The 24,443-nt window shown below is 51.1% G+C and overlaps 1 protein-coding gene across 3 annotated transcripts in view; it reads left to right on the top strand.

The window, feature by feature from the left end:
* The window catches only part of UBR2 (ubiquitin protein ligase E3 component n-recognin 2), a 1,393,714-nt gene that overhangs the window by 975,976 nt on the left and 393,295 nt on the right, over positions 1 to 24,443 (top strand). For all 3 annotated transcript variants that reach the window (XM_085612829.1, XM_085612828.1, XM_085612830.1), the window contains one exon: positions 22,665 to 22,826. In XM_085612829.1, the coding sequence (XP_085468955.1) occupies positions 22,665 to 22,826 (162 nt within the window). The remainder of the gene's footprint in view (positions 1 to 22,664; positions 22,827 to 24,443) is intronic.

Below are 24,443 nucleotides of genomic sequence, written 5' to 3'. Positions count from 1 at the left end.
TCTGGCACTGCTGAATAATTCTCTTTCCTCTGGCACTGTTCCCGGATCATTCAAACGAGCTGAGGTCACGCCTATCCTTAAAAAACCTACGGCAGACCCCACAATTATGAGCAACTTTCGACCCATCTCCCTTCTCCCTTATCTTAGCAAAATCATTGAGGCCCATGTGACCAACATCTTGAGCACTTTCATCGAGGACTCTCAGTTCCTCGACCACCAACAGGCTGGATTTAGACCTAACCATTCCACAGAATCTGTCATACTTTCAGTGATGGAGGAACTACGGAGAGGGGCGGACTCTAACATCAGTCAGGTCCTGGTGCTCCTGGATTTGTCGGCCGCCTTCGACACGGTCGACCATGATATTCTGATCGGCCGTGTTGGGGAGGCCGGCATCCGGGGTCGTGCGATGGCCTGGATCCGCGCCTTCCTGAGCAATCGCCATCAGGCGGTCCGGCTCTCTCAGTTTTCTGCGGATGAGGTTAAGCTAACCTGTGGCGTTCCGCAGGGATCTTCCTTATCCCCTCTCCTTTTCAATTTATATCTCACCCCCCTTATCCGCTCGCTACAAGGCAGTGGCGTCACCGCGTTTAATTACGCGGATGACATCCAGCTGGTCCTTAACATCAACTCCACGACCCAGTCCATCGATAACTTTCAATCCACTCTTTGTCACATCAGCGACTGGATGGGGGTGAACCATTTGAAGCTTAACCCCGACAAGACTGAACTTTTGCTTGTCGGGGGTATAGCTAACCCTTGGAATTCCACCTTTTGGCCCTCCAGGCTGGGCACCCCCCCTAACTCCGTCAGCTCAGTGAAGAGCCTCGGGATTATCATCTGCGATGATCTCTCAATGAAATCACAGATCAGTTCGGTGGTGTCCTCTAGCTTCTTTCAACTGAGGAAAATCCGTAAGATTGCCCGCTTCCTGACCACCGAGGCCCTTACCCTGGTTTTGCTGGCACTTGTTATCTCCAGGTTGGATTACGCCAACTCTCTCTATGTTGGTCTACCTGTATACCAACTAAAGAGGCTCCAACTGGTCCAGAACCAGGCAGCACGGCTTATTTACCATCAACCCAAAAATCAGCATGTACGCCCTCTTCTGAAATCTCTCCACTGGCTCCCTATCACTGAGCGGTGCAAATTTAAACTGGGCTGTATTATTTTTAAGTCCCTTGTTGGTACAGGACCCTTGTTTATTTCGTCACTTCTGCACCCATATGTCCCTTCCCGTAACCTTCGTTCTTCTTAACTGGCTCTACTTCAAACCCCCACTTTCAAACGTAAAAAACATGGAGGACTAAGGTTCTCATTCCTTGCCCCCTCCTTCTGGAACGCCCTTCCATTAAATCTGAGACTGGCTTCCCCTTTAATCCATTTCAGGTCTCTCTTGAAAACCCATTTGTTCCGTATAGCTTACAATTAGTATCTCCTTAGCCCCCTGGACTGTTTTGTTCTCTTTCTCTCTGCCCCCAGCGCCAAGAAACCGTTTGGTGTTAGCTGCGCTTTATAAATTCTTTTTACATTACATTACATTACTGGACCTAAAGGGGTTGGTAAGTGTATTACACTGTAAGGTCTCACGGCCAGACTATAAAATACACCCCCTTTCCTCACATGCATTCTATATTGTGGCATTACTGGAAAGCTAAGTATGCCAAGGACCTAAAGGGGTTGGTAAGTGTATTACACAGTGAGGTCTCGCCTCCACACCATATAATGCACCCCATTTCCTCACATGCATCCTAAATTATGGCCTTACTGGAAAGCTAAGTATGCCAATTAGAAGTTAGCCAATTATGTAATTTTTTAGGGGTCAAAGCTCATAGACTGGGGCAAGTGAGAGGTTCCTCAGTGTGCAGAGTTCCAAATCCATTAATAAACTCCACAAACAATGGCTGTCTCTCTGCAAAATAGGTTCTTTCTCACACAGGTCAGCAAATGTTTCAGAAATGTGAAGAGGTTCAGTGCCTAGAAAATCACTCCGAATGCTGTGCACTGGATGACTACCTGCATATGGTGCCTCCTGCCCTGTTTTGACACTGCTTCTAGCAATATGTTGTTCGAACCTCTACAACAAGAAGCATAATGTTTGTTTGGGAGCAAGACAAGTGAAACCATATTAGCAGCATGACCTGGAGATTGGTGATGTGTGTGCACTTTATTGCCCTGTGATTTTAGTCTGCTTCGAGATACACGCAATTGTTCGACTTTAAAACTTCTAATGTCATGTAAATTACCAAAACAATAGTTCAAAGTGACGCAGATTGTTCAATTCACTGTAAAATCTCCCACTGCATGTGTTTACATTGCCATCGGCCTGTAATTATGCTTATCTAATCAGAGATGTTCTTTATCGCTTACACTAATTGAGAGATTCCAATCGTACATACATGCAGATATGTTGTATTTCAACGCAGTATTGCAGTCCATCCTTTCTCCTTTTCTTCAGTAATCCCAAAAAGAAAGTCTTATTGAAGTTGAGTAGAGCGAGATGCTGTTCATTTAGCATTTTCAAATCCTTTTGAAGTTCAGAAACTACCAACCTTTGTTGAGTTAGGCATTTTAAGTACTGGTCTCATCTAAAAATACTCACACTCTACATAATTTATACACTAAGCTGGTGGACATCGAGTTGGGGACTTTGTTAGTGCTGTAGTTAAAGCCAAATTTTTCACTGTAGTCTTGCACTTTGTCAGCAGCCCCAGTGAGATTATTTGAAAAGTTAATAAGCAGCATAAATCATATCTCTGTGTGGGTGTGAAGCTACATATGTATTATTGGTGTGTGTATGTCTTTTGGGGAAAACTATTCTGACTACTAACTAATTTAACTCAGCACATACGAACACCTGCATAATGTCATGGGCTGATCTAAAACATGGAAGTATAGACCATCGAGCTAATGCCTGAACTTGACTTGCTCAAACTAGCCAGTGGGTGCATAGGGCTGACCCAAATCTCTTTTCTGTATGTTGCTTTGTGTTCTGAAATGTGGATATTGCCAAATGCCAAAGCTACCTGTAGCCAGACTTAAATCGAAAGGGGTTATGGGCCTTATAAGGGTCTGTTTTCAGTGTATAAAGGAACCTGTACAGCTTAAATAGCCACTTTCTCACATACTATTTATTGGAAATTTAGTTTTGGCCATACGGGCGGTAAATGTTCAAATTGACATTTTGTTTTTATCATTACTAGCTGTTTGTCTAATGACTTCCTTTCTGCTAAGCATAACTCCATGATCATGTTCATTAAGAGCAAAGCATGAGTGAATCCCAAACTCTAATTATGGCAGTCTGGAAGCTCACTGTAGCTTACAGGCCCAAATGCGGAGTCAACGTGGGGGCCGTCCAGGTGGCAGAACGAGTACCCCATAGTAGCCCCCCAGTCCGACCCACTTACCCCCGTATGGTGAAGGGGTAGCACTAGCAGTCGGCTGATCCAACGGGGCGCAAGGTCAACAATCATCAGGCAAACTTCCTCCATGAGGCCCGGTCCTTAGGCCATACAGATTACTATGGGGGCCACCACAAGCCATTGCAGTCAGGATCGCCCCTCCAGGTGCCCGCACAAGACCGCTGTAACCACTCTCAGGCCGAATTTGTCATCAATCCAGGACCCGGGCCGGCCCCCTCGCCCCACAAGACACGAGAGAGGAGAGAAGAATAACAAGCATTGGCATAGCCAATAGGTATCGCTTTTGGGACCTTATAAGTATTTAGTTATGCAGCACAATATCCTTGGTGCAACAACATTAACTGTTGCATGGTTAAACACATATAAGGTCCCAAAGGCGAGACCTATTGGCTGTGCCAATGCTTGTTGTGCATGATAATAGTGCTAGTTGAGTGTGTGCAAGAAACAGCAAAAGGGCTGCAACTTAAAGAATGCGTCCATCCTCTGTGCAGCATGCTGGTACCAGTGCGTTTCACACCACTAAAGGTAGGCAAGTGAAAAGGCATTAAAAAGGCAACTCACAGCCAATATTCCCTACATCCTTTATGCAGTGCAGTATCCCTACAGATCAGTATAATTCTGAAGTTGCTCGAACATTGCATTATTAAAGGGTCAATGTGCAAAACATCGAGTGTTGCCTCCGGTTACTTGTTTTACAACCAGAAGGGTGGCGGGTGGCTGGCTGTCAAGAAATATTGATGAAGAGTTCATGTTGCTGAATGACCACCATCTGAAAGAAACACGTTAGTTAGATTCCGCATCTTAGAATATCCCCAGGCGTCAGACTGGATCCGGAAGATTTTTCGTCAGCAATACCCCTTGCGCGTCGCTAGGCGTCGTCTGCGGCTTCGCGTCCGTCGTCGGCGTCGTGCGCCGGGATGACGTCGTCGGAGTACTTAGACGCCGCCCTCGCGCGCTGACGTCAGTTCTTCTTTTTTCCGCGCCAGTAAGCGCAGATCCGGGAGAGCTACCCCTTTAGTCAATTTTTGACTAACTTTTTTGATCCTTTTTGATCGTGTCTCGACACCGGTGCCGGTAGGATGCCTGGGTTTAAAGCCTGTACGGACTGTAACCGATTGATGTCGGTTACGGACCATCACCGCCGGTGCCTTTACTGCTTGGGCCTCGATCACGACGCGGAGTCGTGTTCGGACTGCAAGGCCCTGACCTCGAAGGCTAGACGGGAGCGGTCCCGTAAGCTTCTCGAGATTCGCCACTCGGCTCCGCGCGTCTCTCGATCCCGGTCCAGGAGGAGGTCCAAGGATCGGTCGCGGAGCCGCAGCCGATGTCACCATCGGTCGTCGGGATCCAAGTCTTTGGGTAAGTCGAAGCATTCCAAGAAGTCCAAATCGCTCTTCGGACTCCCCTCGCCGGTCGCGCGACTCGGCCGAGGGTCAGGGTGGTTCCACCCCCGCGGCTCCGGCGGAGCCGCAGGCGCCGCGCCCGTCCCCATACCCTCCGGTCACTGGGACTAACGCGACGCCGGCGGAAGTCAGTGCCTTCCTCTCGTCCATGAGGAACCTGGCTCCGCCGTTTGCGCCCGCTGGTGCGCCTTCGGGCCCCGCGGACCCGACTGGGCTGCCTTGCCTGCCGGTGGCTCCGGCGCCGTTGACGGCTCCGGCCTCGACGCCGCAAGCGCCCGAGGGACCCGTTCTCGAGTCCCCGTCGACGCCGGTCAACCTCGTCACGCCTCCTCCGCCGGCGTCGACACCGGTACCACCCCCGACGTCGACTCCGCTCGACGTCGTACCCCAGTTCAGTCCCACTCCGGGCCCGGCGCCGGTCCGGCGTCGATGGACGCCGAGATCGGCGCCGCTAGAGACACATTATGTCTACCGCCCGGCTCCGTTACTTTCTCCTCTATACCAGGAGTCGGATGATGGGGACAACTGGGAGGGATCCGAGGATCCTATGGCCGCTCAGGCTCAACTGTCCCAGGACTGGGCAGATGAACTGGGGGAGGCCAGTGGCCTGGATACCTCTCCAGACACTGGATTTGTCTCTCCTCCGACTGTGGCTTCGGAGGAGGGCGCTGCTTTCTCTGTGGTGCTGCGCAAGGCGGCCGCAGCCCTTGGGCTCGAGCTCCCTGCCGTGGCTGTGAGGACTAACGTCCTTACTGAGGTGCTTCAGTCTGCAGCAAGCTCCACTGAGCCTCTGCTGCAATTCAATGAGACCCTCATTGACGTTCTGCAGGGCACCTGGTCCAAGCCCTCCACAGTTCCCCCTGTGGACAGGAACGTCGCCAGGCGCCACCGCCCTGCTCCGGGCGACCCCAGTTTTCTGTCCCAACACCCTACCCCTGAGAGCCTGGTTATCCAGGCCTCCACCTCCCAATCCTCTTTCCCGACCGCCCCGCCGGACCGGGATTCCAAGAGACTAGAACAGTTTGGCAAGAAGCTGTTCTCTTCCCTTAGTCTGGGCCTGCGGTCTTTGAACACCGCTTGTCTCTTGGACCGTTATTCCCACTCTCTGTGGGATGCGGTGGAGGACGCGCTGCCCCTGTGTCCGGAGGAGGTCCGGACACGCCTTACCCAGGCTCTGGCCGATGGGAGGGATGCCGCGTGACATGCTATACGTTGTGGGCTTGACACCACGGACTCGCTGGGTAGGGCCATTTCTACCACAGTGGCGCTTAGACGTCACGCCTGGCTGCGGTCCACGTCATTTTCGAGCGATGTCCAGAGCACTCTCATGGACATGCCGTTTGATGGCACTCGCCTGTTTGGCGAGAAGGCGGACAGTGCGCTGAACCGCTTTAAGGACTCCCGGGCTACGGCCAAGTCCTTTGGCCTCTCGGCCCCGCGGTCGCAATCTTCCGCCTTTCGCCCCTTTCGTGGCCAAGGAAGGGGTGCCTCCTCACGTGCGCCTAGCCACCAGCCGCAGTCCCAACCTGCGCGCGGTCGCGGACGTGGTTTCCGCCGAGGCGGTTCTGGAGGACGACGAGGTCAGCCCACATCCACCCCGGCAGCATCCGCCTCAAAGCCTTCCTAGTCCGAGCTTTCAGGCCCATTCCACGCCAGTGGGCGGCAGAGTTCGCCATCACCTGCTCCACTGGCGGTCCATCACATCGGACAGGTGGGTGCTGCAAATCGTCCGAAGGGGCTACTCCCTCCCCTTCGAGACGACCCCTCCAGCCATGCCACCGCAGCACCACCGTATCTCGGGGGATCATTTGAATCTTCTCCACGAGGAAGTTTCGGCCCTCTTGGCCAAGGGGGCCGTCGAGCGCGTTCCGAGTCCAGAAGTAGGTCGTGGTTGTTATTCCCACTACTTTCTGGTTCCCAAGAAGGGCAAAGGGGGCCTACGCCCTATCTTGGACCTCCGGAACGTCAATGCCTTCCTCCGGAAGGAAAGGTTCAAGATGTTGACTTTGGCTCAGGTTCTAGCTGCCCTAGACCCCGGAGACTGGATGGTAGCGTTGGACTTGCAGGACGCATATTTCCACATCCCCGTCCTGCCGGCCCACCGGCGTTACCTGCGGTTCACGGTGGGCCAAGAGCACTTTCAGTTTACCGTGCTCCCCTTCGGCCTCACCAGTGCCCCTCGGGTGTTCACGAAAGTGATGGCGGTGGTCGCAGCTTATCTGCGCAGATCAGGGGTGTAGGAGAGTAGGGTCTGCTTTCTATGTTCACCCTCACTTTTTGCTTTTGCTTTACTGGTTTTCGACTTAGATGTGGCTGTGGGCCTGCTAATCAGACCCACAGCCCTGCTGTTCTCTCTCTAAATTAATACTATGTACTTTAGGTGCATAACCCATTTGGATAGGATCACCTTATTGGCCCCTGTACAGTGTACCCTAGGTACCCAGGGCATAGGTGTACCCTAGGCCTACCAGGGGCTGCAGCATGTATTATGCCACCCCTGGCCTGGCCTTCCATTTTTGACACAACTGGCTGATCACTCAGCTGGGGCAAGGTCGTGTAATCACCCCTTGCTTAGGTGTAGTATTCCTATACCTAACTTACATATAGACACATGTGTACCTATCAGTCACTCCTATGGCAGGCCTTAACAATCCTGGAGGCAGAGTGCTTGGTAACATGTGAGATGGTGCTCTAGCATGAGCTGAGCCTGTCTGCAGCTTTCGGAACCTTGTCCTTATAGCTGTTCTATGATATAGCCTACCATATACTCTTAAAGTGCCTTATAATCTTAGACGGTTATGGTAACTATGGTTTGGCTTTATCGAAACATGTCATGTAAGGTGTCTAACACTGTGGAACAATACCCCCATGCCATTTCTGGACATGAGAATATTATTCCCCCCTTCTAGAGGGAAAGACATGTTAAAATCATACTTCAACTGTTAGCCTCTGACCAAAGCCTCAGCATCACAAAATGGATGCTGCTGCCACGACACAAGTCTGACCTCCTGCAGCTGGGAGTGATCCCAGCCAGGGAGGCCTGGACAATAGGTTTCCTGCTTGGGGAGGTGCTAGCACCTCCCCAGACAGCCTTTAGTGTATTGGGGCAGGGTGGGCTGAAAGGAATGAGACATGCCTGGGGCACACAAGGTGTTTCTTGCATAGTCCAGTTCAAACCGGCGCTGGGGCACTCCAGCCCCAGCTCTGGCGCGAAACTGGACAAAGGGAAGTGGGTGTAACCACCCCCTCCCAGGTCCCACCCATAAGGCGTGACCTAGCAGGTATCCCAGCCCCCCAGATTAGTATAAGAGTGGGAGTTGGGCCTCAAGAATTTAGATTATCCTGAACCTGCAAAACTGAACAGAAACTCTGGACCTTCGACATTCGACGAAAGAAGAAGACTGAAGAATCTCCCTTGTAGCCAAGGAGTGGCTACCCTGTGCAAACAGGCACCATCAAGAGACTACCCTTTGCTTTGCCCACGTTCTACGAGGAACCGACTGCAGAGCCTGACCAGAGCCTTGACTTCCAGACTTCTCCGACCCTGATCCACATCTACAGCAGAGCTGAGATCCGTGGAGGCGACGAGCGACGTGGGACCGGCTACCTGGGAAAAGTGGCTAGTAACTTAAAGCGCAGCTTCTGAGGTACCCTCGAAGTTGTGCACCGGGGATTGAGAAGCCCCAACCCCAAGCACCATCTGCACCGAAGATCAGCCCCCCACACTCCATGAGTCCTGCGTGGGGCCCTTCAGCATTTTCCTGCTTGCCGCGTCTGTCCGGTTGCTTGCCCGCTGGCTAGTGGCCTTTGTGACGACGCACCCTGAAATCTTCTGCGCTGGTTTGGCTCCTCCAGACTGGCTCCCGCTTCTCTGCAAAGAAGAAGCACCCTAGACCTTCCTGGTCTGTACCAGAAGCAAGTCCTCCGTTCTTCGTGGGTTCCGCTTGCCAAGGCTTGGTGAGTCCTAGTCCAACTTCGACGCCGCCGACAGCAAGAGCCTTCGTGGGACAGCTCGCCTCCTGGTCGTCCTCGACGCATCCTGGTCCTCCTGGCTGCAGCGACAAGCTTCACCTTCACCTGCAATCTTCACGACATCGCCTGGTTCCTTCCTGGTTCCACGTGGTCACTGGCTAGTGACCTTGACTCTGTCCCTTCTGCTTGCAGGTCTCCTCTCTTCTTGATCCCAGCCTTGGGATCCACCGGACACTCTTCACTGACTGCCTGTCAGCATCTTTCTTCAGGCATCCATAGGAGTCGACGACGAAAACCGACGCATCTTCACCCCTAGGCACCCACAGCCTGTGGGCTAGGTAACTTGGGTACTCCGGTGCTCATCAGGATAGTGACTATCCTAGTGTCTAGTTTTCAAGTCTCAACTTCCTAGCTACTCCGGAAGTGTCCTAAATCTACCGTTTTCTAAACTGTACTATTGCTAATGACTTTTACGCATTACGCGTGAGTGTTTCCACTCTGCACACGAATCCCGTGGGCCTCCCACTTCCTAACTAACGCTAGTGTAGTGTAGCCCCAGCGATTCCCTAGGCCTAGGCCTATTCTATTTCCGTGACAGTGGTCCTTATACCACTTACTTAGTATATGGTTTGCGTGGCCCCTAGGGCCTAACTGTATTACTTACCTGTGTGACTTAATGTATGCTTAAATAAGACTGTGTTGTACTTACCTCTAATCTCATAAAGAGTGCTGAGGGTTTGACTAGAATAAATACACTTTATTTTATATATATATCTGTTGTGGTGTCCTTTCATTTGGTATTCAAGGGATTATATATGGTATCACAGCTGGCTTCACATGCCATTCAGAGTTTAGCCTAAGACTGCTCTTGTCCATGCTACCACTAGGATAGCTGGTCTATAAGGTTGACTTTACAACCAATCACCATAAGGGTATTTGGACTGATATAAGGTGTACACTAGAACTAGTGACATCATACATCAGGCCAACTTCTCACAAGGGGTTCCAGTCTTCCCCTATCTCGACGACTGGTTGTTGAAGGCGGGCTCGCCCCAGGCAGTCGTCTCCCACCTCCAGACTACGGCGGATCTCCTGCATTTGCTGGGGTTTTCCATCAACGTGCCGAAGTCACACCTGAGTCCCTCTCAGAAGCTCCTTTTCATCGGAGCGGTTCTCGATTCGGCGCAGTTCCGGGTCTATCCACCGGAACAGCGGGTCCGGGATATTCAGGCCCTGATTCCCATCTTTCGGCCTCTATCCTGGGTTTCGGTCAGGCTAGTGTTGCGGCTTCTGGGGCTGATGGCCTCCTGCATCCTACTAGTGCATCACGCCAGGCGGCGCATGCAGGCTCTGCAGTGGGACCTGAAGTTTCAGTGGGCCCAGCATCACGGCAACCTGTCCGACCATGTCTTGATCTCGGAGGGCACTGCACAGCAGTTGCAGTGGTGGCTCACGGACCGCGATTGGGTCATGGGCAGAAGCCTCTCCCTTCCCCAACCGGAGCATGTCGTAGTGACGGATGCGTCCCTCCTGGGATGGGGTGGCCATATGGGAGAGGCGGAGATCAGAGGCCTCTGGTCTCCGGCGGAGTCTCATCTCCACATCAACCTGTTGAAGTTGAGAGCGATCCGACTTGCACTGAAAGCCTTCCTTCCCTCTGTCAGGGGAAGTGTCATGCAGGTGTTCACGGAAAACACCACCGCCATGTGGTATTGCAACAAACAGGGCGGGGTGGGGTCGTGGACCCTTTGTCAGGAGGCCCTGCGCCTCTGGACGTGGCTGGAACACCAGGGCGTCACCCTAGTGGTTCAACATCTGGCGGGCTCTCTGAACGCCAGAGCAGACGAACTCAGCCGCCGGTGCATGATGGATCACGAATGGCGTCTGAACTCCGAAGTGGCGCAAGGTCTCTTTCAGCAGTGGGGAGAGCCTTGGTTAGATCTATTCGCCACCGAAGAGAACGCGCAATGTCAGCAGTTCTGCGCGTTGGAATTTCCAAGGCGGCACTCGCTCGGCGACGCTTTTCGTCACAAGTGGAGTTGCGGTCTGTTGTACGCCTTTCCGCCTATACCACTTCTGCCCAGAGTGCTGAAGAAGATCAAGCGCGACCGGGCCCAAGTCATCTTGGTGGCTCCGGATTGGGCACGAAGGTACTGGTATCCCGAGCTACTCAGTATGTTGACCGATCCTCCGATACGTCTGCCCCTTCGGGAGGATCTTCTGTCGCAGCAGCAGGGGACGGTCCTCCACCCGAACCTGTCCAGCCTCCACCTCCATGCGTGGAGATTGAGCGGCGGCAGTTGATGCCATTTGACTTGCCTCCTGAAGTCTGTGATATCATTCTGGCAGCCAGGCGTCCCTCCACAAAGACGGTATACGCCTGCCGGTGGAACAAATTTGTGGCATGGTGCACAGCAAAGACTGTGGATCCCCTTTCCGCCCCTCTTTCTGAGGTTCTCCTCTTTCTTCTTTCTTTGGCCCAGCAGGGCTCTGCCCTGGGCACCCTGAAAGGTTATCTTGCTGCCATCTCTGCCTTCTTGCGACTTCCTGATCAGCCTTCTCTTTTCAAGTCCCCTGTAGTTACACGCTTTCTAAAGGGCATTACTCACACGTTCCCTCCTGTCCCTTTTGTAATGCCTCAGTGGGACTTGAATCTTGTTCTCACATTTCTAATGTGTGCTCCCTTTGAGCCTCTTCATAATTGTCCTCTTCGTCTGCTGACGCTTAAGACTGCTTTTCTGGTAGCCATCACCTCGGCTAGACGGGTGAGTGAGCTCCAGGCTTTATCTTCAAAACCTCCTTTTCTCTCTGTTCATCCGGACAAGGTTGTCCTTCGGCCTCGTCCCTCCTTTCTTCCGAAAGTGGTGACTCCATTTCATCTTGGGCAGTCTGTCACCTTGCCCACCTTCTTTCCGCCTCCGCATCCTTCCAAAGAGGAAGAGAGGCTCCACCGTCTGGACCCAAAACGTGCGCTCTCCTTTTATTTGGACCGCACAAAGCAGTTCCGGGTGGACGACCAACTTTTCGTTGGATACGTGGGTGCTAAGAAGGGGAAAGCTGTGCACAAACGGACCATCTCTCGGTGGGTCGTTTTGTGCATCAAAATTTGTTACTCCTTGGCAAAAAAGGACCCTCCTGTTGGGCTGCGCGCCCATTCTACTCGGGCCACAGCGGCTACTACTGCTTTGGGACGGGGTGTCCCTTTGCAGGACATTTGTCAGGCGGCAACGTGGGCTTCGCTACACACGTTTGCCAGGCATTACTGCCTTGACAGCCAAGTCCGGAGGGATGGCTTCTTTGGCCGTTCTGTCCTCCAGGACTTTCTGGTGTGATCTTGGTTCGCAGACCCACCACCGGGGATGGTATTGCTTGGGTATCTATTCTAAGGTGAGGAATCTAACTAACGTGTTTCTTTCAGATGAACAAGTTACTTACCATCGGTAACAATGTATCTGTAGGAAACATTAGTTAGTTAGATTCCTCACCGACCCACCCATCCTCCCCGTTCTGCGAACTGACATCTAGGGTTAAGGTTATCCTTTTCAGGCCCCTTGATTTTATTTTTGGCACCAGTGTCGGTCTTTGCATGGCTCTGCGTTCCTGGCGCGGAAGGCTATGTACAAGAACTGACGTCAGCGCGCGAGGGCGGCGTCTAAGTACTCCGACGTCATTCCGGCGCACGATGCCGACGACGGACGCGGAGCCGCAGACGACGCCTAGCGACGCGCAAGGGTATTGCTGACGAAAAATCTTCCAGATCCAGTCTGACGCCTGGGGATATTCTAAGGTGAGGAATCTAACTAACTAATGTTTCCTACAGATACATCGTTACCGAAGGTAAGTAACTTGTTCTTTTGTCACCATTACTGCTGTTCCTTTTGTCTATGCCGTGCCGCTCCATTCAAGCTTATGCACTCTGAAGGGAGTCTGTGAAATGTTACTTTTTCACAAGCAAAGTTACACAGCAAGGGATTAAACTGATGGCAAAACAGCAACCGCTTGCTATAGCTATCGATACCTTGAAACTTCTCACAAGGGAGGGGTAAAGGGTAACTGAGAAGAGCTGGTTACACATTCATATGCCAGAGGACGCCGTTCAAACCCGTCCTGCCCAGGATTTCCAAACAAAGGCTACAATTACGAAAGCTTTGGGGGCTTCTTAAATATTTGGAAATCATCTGATAGAGACTACTAGCCGCAGATTCCTTCACGTAGAATTATCCCCAGGCGTGAGACTGGATCCGGAAACTTTTTGCCACAGCATCCCTGCGCGCCAGGGGGCGGGGCAAAAACACGCGACTCCGTCTAGGCATCGTCCGCGTACGTGACGTCAGCGAGGTCACATAAGCCCCACTCCGGCGCGCCTATGTCAGTTTTTTTCCTTTTCCGCGTGCAACACTGGTCCGGTCTTGCTACGGGCCTGTTTTGGGCCCTTTTTTCTTCATCATTGTCCTTCTCTTGCTGGAACAGTGTGCGAATGCCTTCGGGCTTCAAAGCTTGCACGTCGTGTGGGCGTCCTATGTCGGCGACGGACCCTCATCGCATTTGTATGTGGTGTTTGGGGGAGGATCACGGCACCACGGATTGTGAGGAGTGCCAACAGTTGAAGCCGAAGTTGCGGCGGGAGCGCCGAATGAAACTTGTCTCGGCGCGGTTCTCCAGGTCGTCGTCCTCCCCTCGATCAGCCTCGGCAGACGGCTTCAGATACGGCCGTGGTCGTCGTCTTCGCCCTTCCCTGATGTCGCGAGAGCGTCGCTCACTGGTGGGTAAGTGTCGCAGTTTGTTCCTGGGGGGCGGGTTTCGGCCTGCTGGGGGCGTGTACTCTCCGCGGGTGATGCGGCCCGCGTGTCCTCCTATCCACCGTTTCCCGGTGATGGAGTGTCGAGAGTCCTGATGGAGACATACCCGGCGGCTTTGCAGGCCTCCCTGGCGTCTCCTCCTCCTCCTTCCCCTCCTGGGGCGTCAGTGGTTCCCTTGCCTTGCGCGGGGCCTTACGCGGCGCCGCCTGGGTCGGATCCTGGCTTGGAGGATGTGGTGCTATTGGGGTGCGGCTCCTCTAGGGTCCCTCCTTCACACCACGGCGTCTCTGCCTCGCCACAAACTCCCGCGGGAGTCCCTGTGGTGTCGCGTGAGGTCGCTGGGGCTCGGGTCGCATCCCCGAGCCCCTCTCGGTCCCTTGACAAGGTGTCTAAGGCCGAGGTGACACCGCTACGGCGCCGGCAGCTGCTGGACCAGGCGGCGCCACAGGGTTCGGTGGACTCTCCTCATCCCGCTCCGGGTCGAGGCAGGGCTCGAACCCCTCGCCCTCCTCCGGGACTTTCTCGTCCCTCCACGCAGGCGGCTGCGTCGTCGGAGGGGGAGACGGAGGTTGGGTCAGCCCTGGCGGCGCCGCATGGCTCGCCGGACCACCTCTGTCGTATACTGGGCCAAGGCTGGCGGAGGGCTTCGTGTCACTCCCCTGATCCTTCTCGTCCCTCCACGCAGGTGGCTGCCTCGGCAGAGGTCGAGTCAGCGCCATTCCGACGCTGCCCCTTGTCCACTGCGACTCCGGCCCCGCTCCGGTCCCCGGCGCAGTGTGACTTCGAGGAGCCCTATCCAGCGTCTCCTTTGGCGCAGGCTGGCGTTACCGCTCTGCCTCAGGCGGCGGACTCTACGGCTCCTGACAGGCGTCGAGTTGCGGATTCATCATCGGACGCTCCCTCTTCTCCGGAGGCTGCCTGCATATTGGTGTCGTCCTCCCCGGAGACTGGCCGCCGAGTGGTGTCTTTATCACCGGCATCGTCGAAGGGTGGCTCCCCGCCATTTCTGAGGCCGCGGTGTTTGCCGGAGGAGCGTCAGGTCCCCCATCCCTCGGCTCCTCCTACCTTCCAGGTCTGGCCCCTGCCTGTTCCGCTTGGCTTGGGGGACGGCTGCCTTAGTCTGCAGCCGTCGCCCACAGAGGAGCTGCTTTCTCCGCCTCGGGGCCCTACAGAGGCGGGTGCGGCCTTTGCTCACGCAGTGTCCACAACCGTGGATATTCTGCGCATGGGTGACCCGATTGCTCATTTTCCGCCGGATCATCTCTTGGAGGTTCTCCACCAGGGCTCTGGTGGGAGGGAGATCTTGCTTCCCTTTGAGGGTTCGCTCCTTTCATCCCTGACGGGGGCTTGGGGGCGTCCTGCCTCAAGGGATCCGGTGCCTCAGCACCTTCTACACTAGCACCTTCCTGCGCCACGTGACCCGGCATGTCCTTCCCTCCACCCCTCTGCCGCCAGTCCTCTTTTGCGGACTGCCTTTCCCTCCCTGCCGCCGCTGTTGACTCCGCTCTCCCGGGAGGCCCGCTGGCTGGACTCTTGGGCCCTGAACACCTTCTGTGTCCTGGCTTGGGCCTCCTCTTGTCTGTGGGACTCGGTTGAGTCTTTGGGGTCCGCAGCTTCTCAGGAGACTGTTCAGGTGGACTTCCGGCGTCATGCGTTGGATGGCCGGGAGCTAGCAGCGTTTATCCTTCACTCCGCTCTGGACATCTCGGAGGTGCTGAGCCGGGCCATGGCTTCCTCAGTCGCTCTCCGTCTCCATGCTTGGCTTCGGGACGGCGTCTTCTCCGAAAATATATGGGAGCGGCTCACTGATCTCCCGTTTGATGGTAGCCTGTTGTTCCATGCCCCAGCTGACTCCGCCATCCTAAGGTTCCTGGCGGGGCTCCGTCCTCCTCCCCCTTATACTCCTCCTTCTCCTCCACAGTGATTTAAGGAGTTGAGCTGGTTCTGGTCCTTCTTGGGACGGTCGCTCTTGCGGTGGAGTGTGTTTTCTGGCCATTGAGTCCTCCTTGTGGGGACTTTGGCAATGTTGGCTGTGGACGGCCCTTGTTCCCTGTGTGTGTGTTTTTTGCTTGAACTGTTACGCAGACTTGGCCCAGAGATTAGGCCTTCTGTTTTTCTTTGGGCTGATTGTCAAGCTGTTTGCGGGGTGTTTGCCCTGTGGCTCTTTTGTTTTTCCTCTGTTACAGAAGTTCTTTCAAAGAGGGTCCCCATGTCTTGGGACTTAACATACCCTATGTGGGGTAGTGGTAGCTGTTATACAGCTTGCGCTCTTCTGGGGAGTTCTGGTGGCCCTTTGGTGCCTGTTCTCTGTGGCGTTTCTGTTTGTTGGTTGCTTCTTGAGGGCGTGTGCGCGGCCTCTCGTGGTGGTGTGTCCGGCCCTTTCCTCTTCTCCCTGCTTGGGATAATTCTGTGCCCTCCCTTGTCAGGTGTTGCCCGCTCGGTCTTCCTGGAGCCCTGGGCTGTTTTTTCTGTTATAACGGCTTGTCTGTTGGCGCCGCTCTGGTTGGCCTGTTGCCTTCCATCTGGTGTGGCTTAGCCTTCTTTTCCCTCGTTTCCTTGGGCCCTCTGGGCTCTCCCCCTGGCTTTGGAGGGAAGCTTATTGCCTTGAAGGGGTGTGGAGTACTTCGGCCTCTCTGCCTGGCCCTTGGTATCTCTATCGTGAGTGTGCAGGCCCCCCCGTTTTTCTTCTTCCCCCATCCCTCTGGGGTCGGTGGTGTTCTGCTTGTGGGGGGCTCCTCCTGCCTGGGAGGGGCCGGGTTATTGCCCGGTCCGCAGGTCTGGTCCCCTGTGTGACCCTCTGTCCTGTTATGGCTGGGGGGGGTCCTTTCGCAGACCCTTCTTCCCCGTGGGTATTGCTTGGGTATCTATTCTACATGAAGGAATCTGCGGTTAGTAGTCTCTATCAGATGTACGAGTTACTTACCTTCGGTAACGACGTATCTGGTAGAGACGATTCTAGCCGCAGATACCTTCACGGCCCGCCCTTCCTCCCCGTTCTGTGAGGACCCGTGGGTTGGTCTCGGCACTCGCCTCCTGTTGGGGGGCTGTGTCTCTTGTGAGTGCATTCCTTTGCTCTTGGCAGGTTGCTCCGTCTTGTTGCTGTTCCTTCCTCCCCTTGGTTCTCTGGAGGATGGTGTTATGGTGCTCCTGTGCCCCGCTACTCGGGCTGCTCCAGGTTTGGGGGGTTTACCTTTAATCTCTGCCCTCCTTTCCTCTTGCTGCTGGGGGTCCCTGCCCCTCTGCCGTCCTCTGTCTGGGGGTCACCTGGCCATGCCCTGCCCTTGTTCCTTGGAGGATGGTTGCCCTCTGTGCCGGGGTGGCTTGGAGGGTGGTGGTGGTGGTGGTTGTTGACCTGTCTGTTCTGGGGCTGGCTCCCCTTCCATTCTTTGTTTCTACTCTTTTGCACAATGTTCCCCTGCTCCCACAGTTTGCCTGGTGGCTCCGCGTTGCGGCGCGGAAAGGTTCTCCGAAGAAAACTGACGTAGGCGCGCCGGGGTGGGGCTTATGTGACCTCGCTGACATCACGTACGCGGATGACACCTAGGCAGAGTCGCCCCGCCTCCTGGCGCGCAGGGATGCTGTGGCAAAAAATTTCCAGATCCAGTCTAACGCCTGGGGATAATTCTACGTGAAGGAATCTGCGGCTAGAATCGTCTCTACCAGATACATCGTTACCAAAGGTGAGTAACTCGTACATCTGGCAATTCCACTTTAAAAACAAGAGGTAGTAGGTGAAACTCAAGTTGCAGTGTTACTCTCACAGTCTATGTTCCCACAAGGGACTGTGTGTTGGCGTCATTTGTTGCTCGCTATCGATGGCTTTGTGCTGGGGTGTAGAGGGTTAAAGCGTGCTCTGACACGGAAGTCTGGCCGGAGCATACAATACTAAAAGATAAGGTGGCCATAAAGCGTGCAACGTAAGCAAACAGTAACATGAGCTGGGTCCATGGAACCAATGAAAACAGGAACAAGCACCAGAAAATGTCTATTGTCTGAGGCGGCATTGGCTTAGTCGGAAGTGAATTGCTCCTTGAAGAATTCACAGCAGATGCTTCCGAAGTTAAAAATAACAAGCTAACGAGGAGGGTGGAGGAGAAGGGAGGGGGGAGAAGGGAGAGGGGTAGTGAGAGCAGACAGCAAGGGGATGGAGGAGCATGATTTACACGCTGGAGGGCTTAATGAGCCATGACAGAAAGGCAGATGGCGGCTGCGCGCGTGCACTAAATGTCTTGCAGAGCAGCGCATGCGCTGCCTCAGCGAGACCTAAAAAGGGGGCCCACAGTCTCTTACAGCTTACTTGAGATGTCTCCCCAATGCAGCTCCTTGTTCCAGCAGTGCAGTGGAACAGAAGCACCTCGCCTCCCCTGCTCGGGTGGTGTCGGACCCACTACACACCGTCTGTCAATTTGATGCTGCGAACACCCCCATTACTGAGCCGATGGATGTTTGTTCTCGTCTCTCCATTGAGCGGACTCCGAGAGCGTCACCGGAGCCTTAGCGAACCCTCCCTCGTCGCGGGCATCATAACCATGGGTACTACAACTGGGCTGCCAAATTATAACGGAGGCACAAACAGACCAAACAAGAGATCACCTGGTTTTTATTCGACGGCGTCGCTGGGAATCATCCGATTTGAACTCCGACCTCTGAAAGTCACCGGCGCCATTACGAGTTCTCCCTCGTGGTGTGTGGCCAACATCACAACCACCGCCTCTCCGGTCACTCAGGGTAGAGCACACACGCCATCGGAGACCACTGGAGACTCTCCGGTCCATGGATACAGTAAGCCAGCAAAGATTCTACTAACATAAAAACACACAAGATGATGGATGGAATGTTGCACATTGGCAAAACATTCCCCCCCCAGTCACAGATCTGGGTTTAATCCATCGTTATTTTGCTCACCACGCCACCCCAGTTCAGACATGGCCATATGCAAATCAGTCTTGACCCTGTGCCTCATGGGAACAGTCCAGCCCGAACTGCCAAGCCATGTCTTCCCTGGACCGGAATCAAGCATCCTAGGTCCGGTTTCGGGCTTGGCAGTTCGGGCTGGACTGTTCCCATGAGGCACAGGGTCAAGACTGATTTGCATATGGCTGGGTTCAAACTGGAATGGCATGGTGAGCAAAAAAACGATGGATTTAGCCCCAGATCTATGTACTGGGGTGAATGTATGACATTGTTCTGCATTCTGTCCATCAACTGTTGTTTTGACAATTCTACTAACATAAGCTCTTGTAATCTCGATCGGGTGCTTGACCGGTAACTCAAGTGCCTGACCCTAAGATGGAGGTGCAATGCAGCCTCACGAGGTGCAACTCGAAACTAAAATACGGGTTTCAAGAACATGTTTTATGCGGCTTACGTGCTATTATAGCTGATGCACCCAACATGCTAAGGTCTAGCTGAGCGCTTAAAACCACAACTGTTTACAAACATAATGGAAAGCAGTGCCTGACCCTAAAATGGCTGCTGCTTGCTAAATTAACAGTGGCTTTTCTCGATGCTTCCCGAGCAGCAGATTTTATAGCTCAGAATGATTGAGTTCACACCAATTACCACCAACCATTCCTACTTCTGCCAGCAGCAACCTATTACGCAACCTGCCAGCAGCCGCTTCGTTTTCTCCGCTGCTGTCTCCTCCCTATGGACTTCCAGCTCTCTCCGACACGGAACTTTGACCTTGCCCCCTGGGCTGAATCTTCAACTGTTTGAACTTACCGCAGAGCCTGCATAACCTTTGACGATACCCGGTGGAGCTATCATACATAGCTATAGAGGAGTTGGGCCCTGGATTCACCCCCTCGGCCTGCACCTACCCAACCGGACATCTGACATGGTTTTTCCTCGTCTCCCCGTTATGTTCCCTTCCCTCCCCCATATCAAGGGGCATGACCACCATGAGGCTCCTTTTTCCCCCCTTTGCCTCTACTGTCCCCTACTGTTCTTCACCCCATGCCCTTTCTTTTGCCTCCTTTATTCTCCCAATCCCCTCTATTGTTCCCCCTTTTTTTTTCCCTCCTTACTGCATCAGTTTTAATTTTTGTATCTCTTTAATGCACTAGCTACGAATGTAACTGTAACTGATTTAATGCTGTAACATTGTTTAATCCTCATGTAAAGCTCTCTGATCCCTCCGGGTCTAGCCAGCGCTATATAAAACTCAATAAATAAAAGAAATAAATGTCCTGGATAGCAAAGCGTGAGATGAAGTCTTGTTCTGTAAACACTTTCGACTACTGATTGCTTTTGACAGCATAATCAGCTGCTTATGGCCAGGATGAACACTGGTGAGGAAAATGGGGTCTTGTCCTGGTTCTCTCTCCAATTAAATAGTTTCTGATACATGTCCGAGTACTCAAGTCTGAGCTATGGTTTTTAAAGATCTGACTAATTTCAAAAACTTTAAACAAGACTCTGCACCTGAAGGCCATCAGGGAGCGCCAGGCGAAACTGTCTGTTGCAGAGCACAAGAAAATTGTCAGATCACTTGTAAGTCTAGGGTGTGCTCCTGATTCAGTTCCTGATCCAAGTCACCATCCTAGGGTGAATTTTAGACAGAAGAAGCTCAAGCGTGATTCATCTCTTTCCCATCCCTCCTACTCCAGGGACAAGTTGTGCAGTCTGCACTTCAATGACCTTACTTTGTTGCAGTCATCCGGCTTGGAGCTCATTGCTAAACTCCACCTTTCGGCGCGCAAGTGTACTGCTCACAAAAAAATTCCGGATCCAGTCTGATGCCTCAGGATAATTCTAAGGTACAGAATCTGTGACTAGTCGAGTCTCTTCTAGATAAGACGTTATTGATGGTAAGTAATTTGTTTGTTAGGGAACTGCAAGTGCTGTCAATTCAACCTCTACATATACACCCTTAATTCCTGGCAAATGTGTGCTTCAGGCTTGTACTTCCTTTTCACCGAAAGTGGTGCCACCCAATCATGTGGGACTGTCCATAGCTCTCACTACTTTTTTCCCTCTGTCACATCCCTCTATGGAAGAGAAGCTTGCTTAGCTATTAGATTGACTGAACTAAGGATCTCCGGTTGGATGACCAGCTTTTGCGATTTTGCTGGTGCTAAAAAAGGGAAGGCAGTTCAGAAGTGGAGCTAGTCTAGATGGATAGTCCTTTGCATGCATGCTATGTCCTGGCCATGATGGATCTTCTAAGGGACACCAGGTTTATTCAGTCAAAGCCAAGGTCACTACCACTGTATTGGGGAGGGACTGGACCATATGCCAGGCTGTGCCATAGGCATTTGTCTGCACCTTCATCAGGCATTTTTGGCAGTACTCTCAAGTCCCAAGAGAGGGACATTTCGCTCGCTCAGTTGTGAAAGATGTCCTGATTTGAACTCCACTCCTCAGAACCCACCTCCTATTAGGAAGTACTCTTTGGTATCTATTGAAGTGTGAAGTCTGCAATTAGAAGTATCTATTAGAAGACATCAAACAATTTACAATAGTACCAAGTACATTCAAGAACTCTACTCCAAAGTGATAGACTGGTCTTACTGGTCCAGTTACTCCTGGACCCAATCCTTTCTATATTGCATTATACACAACAGTATTGAACCACCTTGTGTCAACAATTCATAATGATGAACAATTTCAAATGCCTTGATGTGTTTTAACTCCAAATTTCTATTTTTATTATTGATTAATGAACAATCGAACCCCCGCAACCAACTAATTTTATTCCAAAAGGGACTTTCTCAATGTATGTTTGAATGCATTATCGGCAAGCATCAGGGCACGTGATCCATGTTCTAGTTTGTTATTATGGATTATATCATGGCTACCATGCCATAATGAACACATCTTCGTCTACGTACCTTTAATTACACTCATTCGCCTTGAGAAAGTCCCTTTTCATGGATAATGTATCTAGCAGACGATTCCGAATTGCTTTTCTTTTACCTGTTCTGTGGAGTGGACTTTTAATATTGTAAATCGGTCCCATATTGGGTTGGGTATACTTTCATGTTTCCAATCTGTCACATTGATCTACTTATGCAGGGGAGGTAAAAAGATAGTTAGTTCAGCAATAGGGGTGGTCTTATGTATGGCTTTTTACCATCACTTCCGTAGGTGGTGGAAGGCCATCATAGAGTATGATGGCTCCATCTGTCAGCGCATGGAAGCAATTGATAAATGTTCCTGATACAGTGTGGTGTCCAGGGTTATTCAAATTATGGGGAATTAAAAGGTAAGGAATCTGCTGTTAGAGTAAACACCAGAAAGAGATTTACCAAAGGTGAGTAACTTATTCTTAACTCTCTACTGCTACAATTTGAACAAGTTCTTCTCATGCAAAACGGAATTTAGATTTTTGGATGTGTTGTGGGCACTTTAACTAATGATACTTAAGTATATATTTGGTGGGTGTAAAATCCAGAGGAATAGGCTGACATTTTGTTAAGTGCGTGGCTATGTTCCCTGCATGTGTTTTGACTTGATTTGACATAATTGGTGGGAACCTTTGACAGCTAAAACGTGAGGCTGAATACTGCTGCTAATTCACAGCTATTTGGGATTTGAATGTTGGATGAGACACTATCTAACGCACTTAGCCCTCACTATATTGGTGTTAGTGAGTCAATCTCCAGCATTAGACTTTGGGAGGGCACATAAGAAAGACATCTGTAAATTAAAGAACGAAAATAAGTTGCCATACTTGCAAATTGCAAAAACATTGTCTTGCTTCCAAACAACTGTGGTATGCAGAAGAAAAGAATTAACTCAATGAGCATTTGGGGATAGGTTGAGCACAAGAAGTCACTTAAGAAGGTTCTGGGGTGGACTTGCCAGACCACTTCATGGTAGTACTTTAGATTCACCCCGTCTCCCTTCCACCACCCCCTGCCCCACTACACTAGTTCCAGATGACACTTGTCGAAAGTTCTAAGGTAAGAAATCTGCAGAATGTTATGTCAGTAACAACTGCTGTTGCACTGCCTTAGTTTTATTGTTGCACCCATGGATTTGATTGTTGTTAGCTTTAAGTAGCTTAATTAGATATACTTTTAGTATATAATTGTGTGTAATGACTGTTTCTACTTTTTAAGGTATTTTGATGCAGTGCAGGCAAAAGAACAACGACGACAGCAAAGATTGCGAGTGCATACAAGTTATGATGTTGAAAATGGTGAATTCCTATGCCCTCTCTGTGAATGTTTAAGTAACACAGTTATTCCCTTGCTTCCTCCACCGAGACACTTGTATAACAGGTTAGTTTGCTTTCATTAACTTAAATTTCTTATGAAGTTGGAACATGCAGTAAGCTTTGATAAATCACCCTAATTCATCTCTCATTATTTACATTTTTCTCAGTCATTGAATCCTTAAAGACAGTTAATTAAATTGAAAAGTGTATTGATTTTTAATGCATTATTTTGCTGTTAAAAAAAAATCACACTGGCTTAAGGCAGACCACAGTGGTATTTGTTGTCCTACATGCAAATATTTGCTCCAAGAAAGTTTGGGCAGGCATTTAATGTTTTTTGAAATAAGTTTGAAAATATAAAACTTAATTTCAGCTATACAAACATATGTAAAGTTAATTAGACGTATTATTGTAAGACGCTTTGCATAGTACATGTAAATGTCTCTTTGAACTTGACCGTTGCAGAGTTGTGAGGCAGCGCTAACTAAGACAAGATATCAGTTGCATTTATACAGAAGAGATAGGCTATCCGTGGAGTTAGAGATTAGTAGGGGTTATGTTTTTATGTTTTCTAAAGGATGTTTTGATGCTTGGCCACACAACTTTTAATGAAGAAGGCTTCCAACCTTAAAATTGACCCACATGTCTACTTGCTGTCTGTACAATTCTCTCACAGTGTTGGCTACCAGTTATGTTGCTAGCGATGCTTGACATTAGGGTTGTTCCCAGGTGACTGTAAGGCATATTATTTGCATTTTGCCGCTCCCACCTACGTTTCGCTAACTGCCATGCATTGGAGCTTGTTTGAGGGTAAGTGGTAAGGATGTTTTTAAAACGTGTTTGGAGGTTAAATATTTTCACCATATTATCCAGATGGTTGTTGAGAGTATATAAAACGATTTCTTGGTTCAGGTCATGGAATAATAATTTGCACTAAATGTAGTAGAGTGGCTTAATGAATAAAGCCCTGAAATGCAAAATGACACTGTAGGAATTAACAGTTCTGTATACTGATGTGGCAATAAGTAGCCCTGTATTAAATGTCCTCCACATTGGTCAGGTTTGCCTTGTTTGACCTTGACTACTGAAAGCTTTAGCCGTCTGTTGGCCAGGCCCGTGGTTTGCAATATATTACATATACATCGAGTGCACTTTTGGTTAGCACTCTTTATTTGATGTCTTTGTTGTCTATCTCACTTTCTTCCTCCTAATTCCATGGATTTCCTCACTATTCTTGTGCTTGTCCCTCACATGAGCTTTTAGGTTTCACAGTGTTCCAATTGGATAAGATATCCTCCAACTACTGATGTAATTAAGTTGCTTGGAACTATATTCTGTCCACTCTTCTCCATTCTTATTTCTTCTCCCGTCCCCTGCACCATAATGCTTCCTCTCTACCCACTCCCTTATTTTTATGACAGGATTTTTCTACCGGCTGGGCTGTTGACAGGTGGGCATCTTCAAATGTTTTTTTTAAATTAATTTTTTTAACATAATACAATGGATATCTGTGTGTGTGTTCCTCCAGGCCTTTTCGAGGCGGCGGCAAGTGCGCCTGGACTCTCGAAATTTGGCGGTAAACCAACTGGCTTTCTTGGTGTGGGTGTTGTTTTTCTTGAGGGGGGCTATGGTGTTGGCGCTGTCGGAGAGCCATCTGTACATGGTTCGGGCTGCGGTGTTG

This window comes from Triturus cristatus, chromosome 6 (assembly GCF_964204655.1).
Source record: "Triturus cristatus chromosome 6, aTriCri1.1, whole genome shotgun sequence".
Lineage (NCBI taxonomy): Eukaryota > Metazoa > Chordata > Amphibia > Caudata > Salamandridae > Triturus > Triturus cristatus.
Note: the sequence above shows the minus strand (reverse complement) of the source record. Positions and strands in the feature narration are given on the sequence as shown.